Below are 13,892 nucleotides of genomic sequence, written 5' to 3' on the forward strand. Positions count from 1 at the left end.
AGACGTGATCTCAGAACCACTGAACTATATCTTTCAAAGATCCTGGAGCACAGGAGCTGCCAGAGGACTGGAAAAGAGCTGATGTAGTTCCCATCTTCAAAAAGGAAAGAAAACAGATCCAGGAAACTACAGACCTATCAGTCTGACCTCAATACCGGGGAAGATTCTGGAAAAGATAATCAAGCAACGAATCACGAACACCTAGAAGCAAACAAAGTAATAACCAAAAGCCAACATGGGTTTGTCAAAAACAGATTAGAAACACAAGTTAAAATAGGGAAGAAAATGGTAAGTGAACACCTGTCTACCTTAGACGAGTTCAAATCACCAGGACGGATGGATTACACCCCAAGGTTCTGAAGGAACTGGCAGACGTGATCTCAGAACCACTGAACTATATCTTTCAAAGATCCTGGAGCACAGGGAGCTGCCAGAGGACTGGAAAAGAGCTGATGTAGTTCCCATCTTCAAAAAGGAAAAACAATCCAACCTATCAAAAACAGCACTACAAAAACAGATCCAGGAAACTACAGACCTATCAGTCTGACCTCAATACCGGGAAGATTCTGGAAAAGATAATCAAGCAACGAATCACGAACACCTAGAAGCAAACAAAGTAATAACCAAAAGCCAACATGGGTTTGTCAAAAACAGATTAGAAACACAAGTTAAAATAGGGAAGAAAATGGTAAGTGAACACCTGTCTACCTTAGACGAGTTCAAATCACCAGGACGGATGGATTACACCCCAAGGTTCTGAAGGAACTGGCAGACGTGATCTCAGAACCACTGAACTATATCTTTCAAAGATCCTGGAGCACAGGAGCTGCCAGAGGACTGGAAAAGAGCTGATGTAGTTCCCATCTTCAAAAAGGAAAAAAACAGATCCAGGAAACTACAGACCTATCAGTCTGACCTCAATACCGGGAAGATTCTGGAAAAGATAATCAAGCAACGAATCACGAACACCTAGAAGCAAACAAAGTAATAACCAAAAGCCAACATGGGTTTGTCAAAAACAGATTAGAAACACAAGTTAAAATAGGGAAGAAAATGGTAAGTGAACACCTGTCTACCTTAGACGAGTTCAAATCACCAGGACGGATGGATTACACCCCAAGGTTCTGAAGGAACTGGCAGACGTGATCTCAGAACCACTGAACTATATCTTTCAAAGATCCTGGAGCACAGGAGCTGCCAGAGGACTGGAAAAGAGCTGATGTAGTTCCCATCTTCAAAAAGGAAAAACAATCCAACCTATCAAAAACAGCACTACAAAAACAGATTAGAAACACAAGTTAAAATAGGGAAGAAAATGGTAAGTGAACACCTGTCTACCTTAGACGAGTTCAAATCACCAGGACGGATGGATTACACCCCAAGGTTCTGAAGGAACTGGCAGACGTGATCTCAGAACCACTGAACTATATCTTTCAAAGATCCTGGAGCACAGGAGCTGCCAGAGGACTGGAAAAGAGCTGATGTAGACAGTAAACACAAGATCAATCCAAATGGACTCAAATGTCTATACACCAATGCACAGAGTATGAGGAATAAACAGGGTGAATTAGAAATCCAAGTAAATGAGGGTAGATATGATATTGTTGCCATTACGGAAACTTGGTGGGATGAAACTGACAAATGGAACATACAGCTAGAGGATATAAATTATTTAAAAGAAATAGACCAAATAAAAGAGGAGGTGGAGTTGCACTATATATAAGAAATAACTACATCTCTACAGAAATAGAGCACAACAATGATGAAAATCATCTTGAATGTATTTGGGTCAATATAAAAGGGGTGAAAAACGATATTGCCATAGGTCTATACTATAGGCCACCCAACCAAACAGAGGAAGTAGATGAACTTTTTGCTAGTCAGCTAACTAAGGTATGTAGGAAGCACATCACAGTAGTAATGGCGGATTTTAACTACCCTGACATCAACTGGGAAACAAACTCTGCACCAAGTGGAAGATCCAACAGGTTCCTAACAAACCTAGCAGACAACTTTGTTTCCCAAAAAATAGAGAAGGCGACAAGGATCAGCCATATTGGACTTAATTCTCACTAACAGAGATGAAATGATAGAAGGTGTTGAAGCTACAGGAACCTTGGGGCAAGTGACCACGCAATATTGGAATTCAACATTAAGCAAATACAAGTAGTAGAACAAAGTCAAACTAGAGTCTTGGACTTTAAGAGAGCTAATTTCAATAAACTTAGAGAGATCTTGAGAAGGATTCAATGGATGAGAATCCTCAGGGGGAAAACAACTCAAGAAGCTTGGGAAATTTTGAAAAGTGAGATTATAAAAGCACAGTCTAACACAATACCAATGAAGAAGAAAAATAGTAGATCACAAAAGAAACCAGCATGGATGCATAAAGAACTATCTGACAAATTGAAAGACAAAAAGGACAAATATAAAAAGTGGAAAGAGGGCAAATAACTAAGGCAGAATATCAGCAACAGCCCGAGCCTGTAAAGATGAAGTGAGGAAAGCTAAGGCTCACAATGAACAAAGGCTAGCGACAAAAGTAAAAATAATAAAAAGCTTCTTCCAACATGTTAAAAACAAGAAAAAGTCAAGGAAACAATTGGCCCATTGCTGGGAGAAAGTGGCAAGAAGATGACAAGCAACAGGAGAAAGCAGATCTACTTAACTCATATTTTGCATCTGTCTTTACACAAAAGGAAAAACAATCCAACCTATCAAAAACAGCACTACAAAAAACAGATTAGAAACACAAGTTAAAATAGGGAAGAAAATGGTAAGTGAACACCTGTCTACCTAGACGAGTTCAAATCACCAGGACCGGATGGATTACACCCCAAGGTTCTGAAGGAACTGGCAGACGTGATCTCAGAACCACTGAACTATATCTTTCAAAGATCCTGGAGCACAGGGGAGCTGCCAGAGGACTGGAAAAGAGCTGATGTAGTTCCCATCTTCAAAAAAGGGAAAAAAACAGATCCAGGAAACTACAGACCTATCAGTCTGACCTCAATACCGGGGAAGATTCTGGAAAAGATAATCAAGCAACGAATCACCGAACACCTAGAAGCAAACAAAGTAATAACCAAAAGCCAACATGGGTTTGTCAAAAACAGATCATGCCAGACTAATCTTATCGCATTCTTTGACAAAATGACAAAATTAGTAGACCAGAGGAATGCTGTTGATATAATTTACTTGGACTTCAGTAAAGCATTTGATAAAGTAGACCATAACCTACTACTAGATAAAGTAGAAAAATGTGGGTTAGACAGCACCACCACCAGATGGATTCGTAACTGGCTGACCAACCGCACTCAACGTGTAGTCCTCAACGGAACTACATCCACATGGAGGGAAGTATGCAGTGGAGTACCCCAAGGCTCTGTTTTAGGCCCAGTACTCTTCAACATCTTCATCAATGACTTGGACGAGGGGATAGATGGGGAACTCATCAAATTTGCAGATGACACCAAGCTGGCAGGAATAGCCAACACTCCAGAAGATAGGCTCAAGTTACAGAAAGATCTTGACAGACTTGAACATTGGGCGCTATCTAACAAAATGAAATTCAACAGTGAAAAAAGTAAGGTTCTACATTTAGGCCAAAAACAAAATGCACCAGTACCGTATATGTGGTACCTTGCTCAATAGTAGTACCTGTGAGAGGGATCTTGGAGTCCTAGTGGATAACCATCTAGATATGAGCCAGCAGTGTGCAGCAGCTGTTAAAAAGCCAACACAGTTCTGGGCTGCATAAACAGAGGATAGAATCAAGATCACGTGAAGTGCTAGTACCACTTTATAATGCCTTGGTAAGGCCACACTTGGAATATTGCATCCAGTTTTGGTCGCCACGATGTAAAAAGATGTTGAGACTCTAGAAAGAGTGCAGAGAAGAGCAACAAAGATGATTAGGGACTGGAGGATAAAACATATGAAGAACGGTTGCAGGAACTGGGTATGTCTAGTTTAACAAAAGAAGGACTAGGGAGACATGATAGCAGTGTTCCAATATCTCAGGGGCTGCCACAGAGAAGTGGGAGTTGGGCTGTTCTCCAGAGCACCTGAGGGTAGAACAAGAAGCAATGGGTGGAAACTGATCAAGGAAAGAAGCAACTTAGAACTAAGGAGAAATTTCCTGACAGTTAGAACAATTAATAAGTGGAACGACTTGCCTTCAGAAGTTGTGAATGCTCCAACACTGGAAATTTTTAAGAAAATGTTGGATAACCATCTGACTGAGATGGTGTAGGGTTTCCTGCCTGGGCAGGGGGTTGGACTAGAAGGCCTCCAAGGTCCCTTCCAACTCTGATGTTATGTTATGTATGTTATAATAAATGCAAAATGCTTGCATAAGCAAGTGGGATGATTTGCTTTTTGAATGTATTGTGGGCTTAGAAACTCTAATCTCCCCAAGGTATCCTGTAAATTTCCATCTCTGAAGCCCCAAGCCCAATTTACATTTAACAGCAAAACTGTACAGATAAAAGACTGAGGGAAAATCAAGTGTAAGAACCCCAGTGGTTAACTGATCTAGCCTTGTTCTCTGAAGCTGTTCATTCCCCTGAAACCTCTGGTTTTATTTTGTTCTATTTTCTATTTCTGTCAGGCATATTAATAGAACTGTAAAGAGGACGCAGCTTTTGTCAAAAATAGCAACACCCACCCACCCTACTTGCCCACATCTGAAGAACATAAGCCAGGAAGCCGCTTGGCGGCGATGAGCATTTCCAAAGGTATGGTTTATACGGTATTTGTGTCTTTGAAGTAATTTCACACCCATTCACCCTATCACATGTCTCCACTGTTACTCTTGCGTTCACAATACAGCTTCCCATTCATCCTTCCTAGGCTGTCTATCTCCCACAAAGACACATCTGTTTCCACACACAAAGATACACTGTGACTCCAAAATGAAGACACTGAAAAAAGCCCCCCAACAACTTCATTGGAGTATTCAGACTTTGATCTTCGGTCTTTGTACTTTGAGATCCCATCTTCCCCTCACCCTTCCCATTGCCCAGAACCTTCTCGGTTCTCAGTCAGGTACTGCCAAATTTAGTTCCTCAGCCAAGTCATAGGAAGCATCATCCTCCATCCTTGCTTCCTCATCATACTACAAGATGAATGGAAAGTTCAAGGACATAAGAATGATCTATAATGGGCTATAGCCATGGCTCCAATTCCCATATACTCAAGTAAGCAGGTCCTGCCTGCCTACTTGAGTATGTGACAATTGCTATTTGTCTTAATGGACATGAGGGTGCAAAATGAGGGGTCCTTGATCTTCTCTGAGCTTGACTGTTTTCTTGTAGACGTTTCATTACCCAGACTAGGTAACATCATCAGTGCTGGTGTTGATAGATTAACACTGATGATGTTACCTAGTTTGGGTAATGAAACCTCTCTGAGAAATCAACCAAGCTCAGAGAACATCAAGGACCCCTCATTTCAATCCTGAGCTGCAATTATTTTCCTTAGAGAGTAAACATTCTAAGCTGAAGATGTTCAGAACTCAAAGCAGCCCTTTCAAGATCAAAAGACAAAGCACTCTGATTTAGCCCCATTCTTGAAACAACATTTAGAATAACAGACTTGGTTGGGCCTCTAGTTCAATCCCTGCTTAGGCAGGAAACCTTACACCACTTCAGACAAATGGTTATCTAACATCTTCTTTAAAACTTTCAGTATTGGAGCATTTACAACTTCTGGAGGCAAGTTGTTCCACTTATTAATTGTTCTAACTGTCAGGAAATTTCTCCTTAGTTCTAGGTTGCTTCTCTCCTTGATTAGTTTCCACCCATTGCTTCTTGTCCTGCCCTCAGGTGCTTTGGAGAATAGCTTGACTCCCTCTTCTCTGTGGCAACCCCTGAGATATTGGAACACTGCTATAGCTTAAACTATAAACATTGTTTATAGTTTATGGCATTTAATTGTTGCCAGTTGTTCTAAAGACGGCGTTTGAATGGTGTTGTGGTCTTTTGTTACAACAATTTTTCAAACCCTTCCCAGTCTAGTTTGCCAACTACTTAGATGTGGTAGTTCATAGACACTGCTATTACCAGTCAATTTTCAGAAAAATTGAAGAAGAGTATAATTACTTAAAATGAAAAACCAAATCAGGAAACTTGAACATAATGGAAATAATGCTTCTATTATTTGCCACGATGATTTCTAAAACCCAATGATACCTATTCACCACTAAAATAATACTCTTTAAAATATGAAGTATCCTGAGATAGTTAAATCGTATTTACCTTCTCATAAAAAGAACCGTTTAACATTTTTGGCCTCTGACAGACAGGTAGACAGAGAGCTTGTTTGAAAAATTTATTCTGATTATTTATTTAATTATTTTCCACCTTTGTAAAAGGTGTTCTAGCCCAGGGGCCTCCAACCTTGGCAACTTTAAGACTTGTGGACTTCAACTCCCAGAATTCCTCAGCCAGCTGGCTGGCCGGCTGGCTGGGGAATTCTGGGAGTTGAAGTCCATAAGTCTTAAAGTTGCCAAGGTTGGAGACCCCTGCTCTAGCCTGCATTTTGATCTGCACAGAAGGAATGGTATGTCTCTGTACGAAGAAAAAAAAAAAGGAGTAAGAAAAACATTAGACTTAAAGTCTCACCCAGTAGCACAATTACAATAGCTCAGCCCTACTGAAAAAGTGATAAATATGATAAGTAGGAATTGTAGCCTGAAGTGAACAGAAGTTTTTACATCAACTGCCAATGCACCCACACAGTCCATGCTGAATCACAAAGAAAAGGAGGAATGTGGCACAGGGCTGGAGGAGATTCCCATTCTAACAAAAATGAAGGCAAGGACATGCCTGTGCACAGAAACACGAAGGTATTTGAGAGAAAACACTGGCTGGAAGTAAAGGCAGAGCTGTAGGCAAAATGACAATTAAGTCAGGAAGTGGGAAGACCAAAGCAGAGCTTCAAAGATCTTTTCGCTTAGCTGAGGCTTGACCAAACAAGAATCCTCCATTGATTGTGATGTATAACCTTCTCTTGTCCAAGAATACGTGAGAACCAGGTGGTAGTAAGTAGGTGGGTTCTTGCAAAGGAATGGAGAAGGGTAAGGTAAGGGAAAAATAATAACTATAATATAGCCTAATTTGAATGCAATTAAACTTGAATTTTATTTTTAAACGCAATTAGGTAGAATTATTCTCATTCACTTATTTATTAAATTTCTATACCGCCCATCTCACTAACATATTTAAGGCAAGTCTAGGCAGCTTACAATGTAATAAAAATAGAAATATAAAAACAATTTGAAATATAAGCACAATTATAATTACCAGGATTAAATACAGACTTTTTTTAAAAAAAATCTCTGTCATTGCATCAATCATTTACAGCCCAAAACAGCTCAGTCGGGGCCCCACCAACTGGCAGATCCAAGCTTTAAGGCTCTTCCTGAAGGCCAGAAGGATAGGGATGGATGTCACCTCTGGCAGCAAGATATGCCAGAGGGTGGGGCCACAGCAGAAAAGGTTTTTTTCCTAGACCTCACCAGCCTAAATTCCTTGACTGACAGGATCCACAGTAGAATCACAGAATCAAAGAGCTGTAAGGCACCTTGGAGGTCTTCCAAGGCAGAAATTCTTATACTATTCCAGACAAATGGTTGTCCAATCATTTCTTGAAAACCTCCAGTTATATGGACCACCCACAACTTCCAGGAGGCAAGCTGTTCCATTGATTAATTGTTCTCACTGTCAAGAACTTCCTCGTTTCCAGATTGGATCTCCCTCTGATGAGCTTCTACTCATTGCTTCTAGGCCTATCCTCAGATGCTGTGGAGAATAAATCGATGCCCTCTTCCCTGTGACCACCATTCAGGTATTGGAAGACTGCAATCGTATCACCCCAAAGCCTTCTTTTAGTCAGGCCAGACAAACCTAGTTTCCTTAGCCTTTCATCATACAATTTAGACTCTAGACCCCTGTTGTGTCTGCGCCCCCCCGAGCCGGGCCCCCTGCCAGAAAGTGACTCGGAAAGTGAGGGGAAGGGCCATCAGGACTTACCTCTGGAGCACCGGCTCCTCTGGCTCAGCTCCAGGAGCCAGAGGCAGGCTAGGTGGAGGAGATAACGAGGCCTTCGTCTCCTGACTCTCCCCCCCAGGCCACACCTCCAGACCCGGCTGATGGCAACCAGGCCTGGCTAGATCCCAGGTTTCAGAGATACGAGAGGTGGCTACAACAAAGGAAGGGGTGGGGCAGGCCTAGAGAGTGCTGAGTCACGGAGCCACACCCCACAGAGTAAAAAGCAGCCCTGGCTGCTCTTCTGCTCCATGACGAGCAAAAATTGAGCCGAGCTATTTGACTCGTGGAGAAGTGAGCTGAACTCTTTGACTTGTGGAGAATTGAGCTGAACATTTGGCCTGGATTGCTGACTTCCTGGTTGCCCGGCAACCCCAAGATAAGGGAGACTTTGGCAGGCAGCTGCAGATTCCCTGCCAGGACTGATAGCAGCCATGAATTCAATTACTGGCTCAGTTAGTCAGCTCGCATGGTTGAGGCCGGGAGGGGACAGAACAACCCCTTAGCATTTTTGTTGCTTTTCTCTGCACGCTTTCTAGGATGCCATCTTTTTTGTAACATGGTGACTAGACACAGTATGCAGTGTAAAGCAGAACTATCAGTTCATGTGATCTTGATCTTATACCGCTGTTGATGCATCCTAGGACTGTTTTGGCTTCTGGGGCAGCTGCAGATTCCTGCCAGGACTGATAGCAGCCATGAATTCAATTACTGGCTCAGTTAGTCAGCTCGCATGGTTGAGGCCGGAGGGACAGAACAACCCCTTAGCATTTTGTTGCTTTTCTCTGCACGCTTTCTAGGATGCCATCTTTTTGTAACATGGTGACTAGACACAGTATGCAGTGTAAAGCAGAACTATCAGTTCATGTGATCTTGATCTTATACTGCTGTTGATGCATCCTAGGACTGTTTTGGCTTCTGGGGCAGCTGCAGATTCCTGCCAGGACTGATAGCAGCCATGAATTCAATTACTGGCTCAGTTAGTCAGCTCGCATGGTTGAGGCCGGAGGGACAGAACAACCCCTTAGCATTTTGTTGCTTTTCTCTGCACGCTTTCTAGGATGCCATCTTTTTGTAACATGGTGACTAGACACAGTATGCAGTGTAAAGCAGAACTATCAGTTCATGTGATCTTGATCTTATACTGCTGTTGATGCATCCTAGGACTGTTTTGGCTTCTGGGGCAGCTGCAGATTCCCTGCCAGGACTGATAGCAGCCATGAATTCAATTACTGGCTCAGTTAGTCAGCTCGCATGGTTGAGGCCGGGAGGGGACAGAACAACCCCTTAGCATTTTTGTTGCTTTTCTCTGCACGCTTTCTAGGATGCCATCTTTTTTGTAACATGGTGACTAGACACAGTATGCAGTGTAAAGCAGAACTATCAGTTCATGTGATCTTGATCTTATACTGCTGTTGATGCATCCTAGGACTGTTTTGGCTTCTGGGGCAGCTGCAGCCAGAATGGAACAACTCACTGTGGCTAACTCGCTGTAGTCATCTCACCGTGGCCATCTTCCTGTGGCCATCTTGCCATGGCCAACTCACCACCGCCATCTCATTGTGGCCAACTCGCTATGGCCATCTTCCTCTGGTCATCTTGCCATGGCCAAGTCACCACTGCCATCTCATTGTGGCCATTCGCTCTGGCCAACTCGCTGTGACTATCTTGCTGTGGCCAACTTGCCACAGGACGACGCATCATGGTGAACTCACCATTGGAAAACTCACTGCAGAACAATTCCAGGGGGATAACGTGGTAAAAATTATCCACCACTGTTTCTCTGACATTATTTCCATTGACAAAAATGGAAATAATGCAGAAGAAACAGTGGCGGATAACATTTATCGCATTGAGTTATCCTGTATGGATTGTCCCACAGCAAGGAGATGGCTGTGGCGAGATGTCCACAGCAAGTTGACTGTGGCAAGTTGTCCGAGACCCACTGCAGCACACTGTTGACTCATACTTAAGAGTGGCCAATCAGGACACCTAGATCTCTCTCGCAGACACTACTGTTGAGCCAGGTACTGCCTTTCTGGTACCTGTGCAGTTGGTTTTTCCTGCCTAAGTGCAGGACCTTACTCTTCTCACCACTGAAGTGCACCTTGCTGGACAGGGCCCAATGTTCAAGTCTATCAAGATCTTTGTGAACCTTGAATCTATCTTCTGGCGTGTTGGCAATTTCTTCCCCAATTTGGTGTCGGTGGGCTCCTTCTGCCAGAATGAGGGGTGGGTTTAAAAGTGATAACCAACACCTTGAAATGGACTTGGAAGCAGATCAGCAGCCAGCAGGGTTACATGTGCCACCTTTGGGGCCTCCAGAACTATCTCTACTGCTGTATTCTGTATCAACTATAGCTTCTGAGTACAAGGGTAGCCCATGTAGAGTGGATTGCAGTAATCCAGGTGAGAAATGGCCAGCGCATGAGTGATTTATTATAATGGAAACCACGATTCACATCCTCACTCAACTGTGAAGCTCATAATACCAATTTATTCCACAGGGTTATTGTTGTGGGGGAAAAGTGAAGGGAGATCTTCATGTGTGCTGCCTTAAGCGGTCAGATAAAAGATGGGATAAACTAGTGAATAATACTGAATCATATTAACCTTTCTGCAAGGCTGAAAATAGCTAGTTCAATGGGACCACACGGAATTCCAGCCATGCACCCATGCCTTTCTATCTCCGTAATCAGGAGAATCCAATGTCTTAGAGAATCTAATAATCCTTATTTTAAACAGGACAGAACCATTTCAAATATCCTACTTAACCTACAGGTTCAGTGACTTATTATACTACCCCACCAAAGGTATGAAAAACAAAAAGATTGCTAGCTCTAAATCCAGGCACTTTCCTAACATTATCAACCCATTCAAAAGAATAGATTCAAATTTGACAAAAACAATGTGAAGTGTGACTTTCCTATGGCGGGAGTATAATCATCTCAGGGTTGAAATCTGACTAGTACTCATTCAGAAATCCTATTGGATTTGAATCAGAACGCAACCAGTATTAGCACTGTAGCCTTAATACTGAAAGATTTCAAATCCAATGGCAAAAGGCAGGTGAATGACCATGTCTGACTATCATAAAGGGCAAAACCTGATAAATATTTCACATACCACCCAGTGACAAATCTTGCTTCCAAAGAAAATGTATTCTACAGAGAGTTGCATCCCCAGATGGATCCCAGGAGAATGTGCACATTTGCAACCTTCATGTTTTCTAGCTTTCTAAGGAATAACCAGGCTTGTGAAAGTGAAAGTCTGAAAGTTAATGCTGGGCAGGCAGAAATGGCCCTTCTAAACCTGTCCAAAATATATGGAAGCACCAGTTTCTTCAAATTTCTTAAGAAAAGGAGTGGTTGTTCAGCATTTTTGACAGTCAAACTCTTTCTTATCAGGAATAGAATAGCCCTAATATTTCCTATACACAGATGACACACCATTTAGCTATCATATAATAAAATGCACCCAAGAATAAAAGAGTCGGAAGGAACCTTGGAGGTCTTCTAGTCCAACCCCCTGTTCAGGCAGGAGACCTTATACTATTTCAGACAAACGGCTGGTTGTCCGATCTCTTCTTAAAAATCTCCAGTGTTGGAGCACACACCACAACTTCTGGAAGAAAGCCCTTCCACTGATTGTTTTGTCAGAAAACTTCACCTTATTTCTAGGTTGCTTCTCTCCTTGATTAGCTTCTCTATTTTTCTTTTCTCCTTCAAAATCCTGTTTCATTGAACATGAACGAAGTTGTGGGGGGGGGGGTAGGCAATTTTGCATTTTTCTGCCCAACATTGCAAAACATGGAAAGAAAGAACCTCTTTAATGGATGAATCCAGAGAAGCCTCCACAAACAGAAGGACTTTCATCTGATTTGGAGAAGACACTCAAGAGGATCAGCCAGAAACTGATCCAAGGGGTTGGGGAGGAGGGCAAAGTGGAATTTTAGGAAATCGAAGCAGTAAGGTCTCAGATACACACCTATTCAAGTTCCAACGATCTTGAATTTGGGAACTTCGGTTAAGAGGGAAGTCACAAGTAAATATCAGATCTCAGAATGGTAAAATTAGAGACCAATAACAGGAAGAGCCACAGGTTGCCTGACACAGGCCTTCCATACAAACGAAGCCAAATGCCACACAAACTTTGTTTAAAACAAAAGCGACAAGCCCTGAGCACTGCGTCCACGATTTCCGAAGGCTGAGTAACCCGACTTGCAAAAATAACAACCCAACCAAGAACCTCCTTGGTGCACTGGGGGTGTATGTGTATGAAGGGGGGGGGTGTCACATTTAAAGCACACAAGCACACTCCTTCTTAGCTTATTCTTTTCATAGAGTGGGTGTGCCCTCCTTTGTTTTCACAACTCTGGAAAGTGGGGAGAGAGGGGCGGAAGGCTCTGTGCGCTTTCTTACCTCCATTTATGAAGCGCGAACCCCGGACACTGGTCTCCGCAGGTGTTACAAGGCTGCTCCCTTTTCAACTCCCCCAAGGCAGTCAACTTCGATTAAGAAAAGAAGAAGAAACAAAAATGTCCATCAATACAGAAAAGAAGCCTGCTCTCCTTGCAAAGAACCCCGGCAGATGATGGATGACACCTGCCTACTGACAAATGGTGATTGGGGGGGGGGGCTAGGCTGACCTGGGATATTTAAAAAAATAATAATAATAAATAAATAAAGCACAGCAACAATGTGTTGATTCCATAGAGGGAAACTGCTCACTCGGGGGACAGAGAATTGGCCTTCTCGAGAGAAGGGGAGAAGCCCAGAGCCCCACTGGGCTCGGAAGAAGTGTCCAGCTGAGACCCCGGCGCGATTCTTTCTGCACAAAGGGAGTCGCGAGTCAACGGGCTTTTTTTTTTTTCCTTTTGACTTCGCTATTGAGGGGATGCGGTGACCCGCTTAATGACTTTAGGGAAGGCGGGAGGAGGACAGCCTCCTGTCCCGAAGGTGCCCAGACACAATGCTCGGGTTTGAAAAAAAAAAGGGGGAGCCGAGCCGCCAAGTGGGACGCGCGGCTGAGGAACAGGGGATCTCCGCCACCTCCCAATCCCGCCGCAGCCGCCGCCGCCGCCTCCACCCGCCCCGCCGCCTCCCCTCAGCAAGCGCCCGGGTGGGGGGTGTTTGGGGGTGGGGGTGGGGAGAAAGGAGGGAGTCCCTCACCGATCTGCTGGAGAAGCGCTTCCGAGAGCTCCGGCTGAACATGGCAGCAGCGGCTTCCCAACCGGCGAAGGGCGAGCGTCGAGCTTGGCGGGTCGGACGCCGGCGGGTTCCTGGGAGTCGTCCCCGAGAGCTTGGGAGACCCTCCGAGGAGCCGGCTGGCCCTTAGGGCAGCGAAGCCAGGGCGGCGCGTCCTTAGCCGGGGCGGTTCGGTAAGCGAGAGAAGACGCTGTGGCTTCCCACTCGCCCGCCGCGCAGCCCTGGGCGGCTGGTCCCCTCCCCCTCGGCCCCGGGATGGCTTCGTGCTGCCTGCTGACCTCACGTGTCTTGGGCTCCCTCTGGGACTGGGCCCGCGCTTCTCTCCCTCCCTCCCTCCTTCCCTCCCTCCCTCCTTTCTTCCTTCATGCGCTCTAGCGCCTTGACGTTTCGCTTTCCTTCCCGGCCTTAACGAAGCAGCCGCCTGCGGCTGGGTTTGCGCTCGGTTTGCCCGTTTCGCCCAGCAGCGCAATCTCAGCGCGGTTTTTTGTTTTCCTTTCTCCTAAACCCCAACCAGGTGGGCTGGCGATGGAAGCCAATCCCCGAGGATGAGACGTGGAGCGGGCTTTCCTACGGAAAAGGGGGGGAAAAAAACTTCTATAATTGCGCGTTGGAAAACGATCGAAGGAATCGATGC

At 44.3% G+C, this 13,892-nt stretch overlaps 1 protein-coding gene across 1 annotated transcript in view; it reads right to left on the minus strand.

Moving 5' to 3' along the window:
• Window positions 1-13,474, minus strand: part of PRICKLE2 (prickle planar cell polarity protein 2) — a 395,258-nt gene extending 381,784 nt beyond the window's left edge. The window contains exons 1-2 of the mRNA XM_058168998.1: window positions 13,223-13,474; window positions 12,473-12,558 (exon numbers count right to left, since the gene is read on the minus strand). Coding sequence (XP_058024981.1) covers window positions 12,473-12,558; window positions 13,223-13,264 — 128 coding nt within the window. The 5' untranslated portion in view covers window positions 13,265-13,474. The remainder of the gene's footprint in view (window positions 1-12,472; window positions 12,559-13,222) is intronic.
• Between the last annotated feature and the right edge of the window lie 418 nt (window positions 13,475-13,892).

Source organism: Ahaetulla prasina, chromosome 2 (genome assembly GCF_028640845.1).
Source record: "Ahaetulla prasina isolate Xishuangbanna chromosome 2, ASM2864084v1, whole genome shotgun sequence".
Taxonomy (NCBI): domain Eukaryota; kingdom Metazoa; phylum Chordata; class Lepidosauria; order Squamata; family Colubridae; genus Ahaetulla; species Ahaetulla prasina.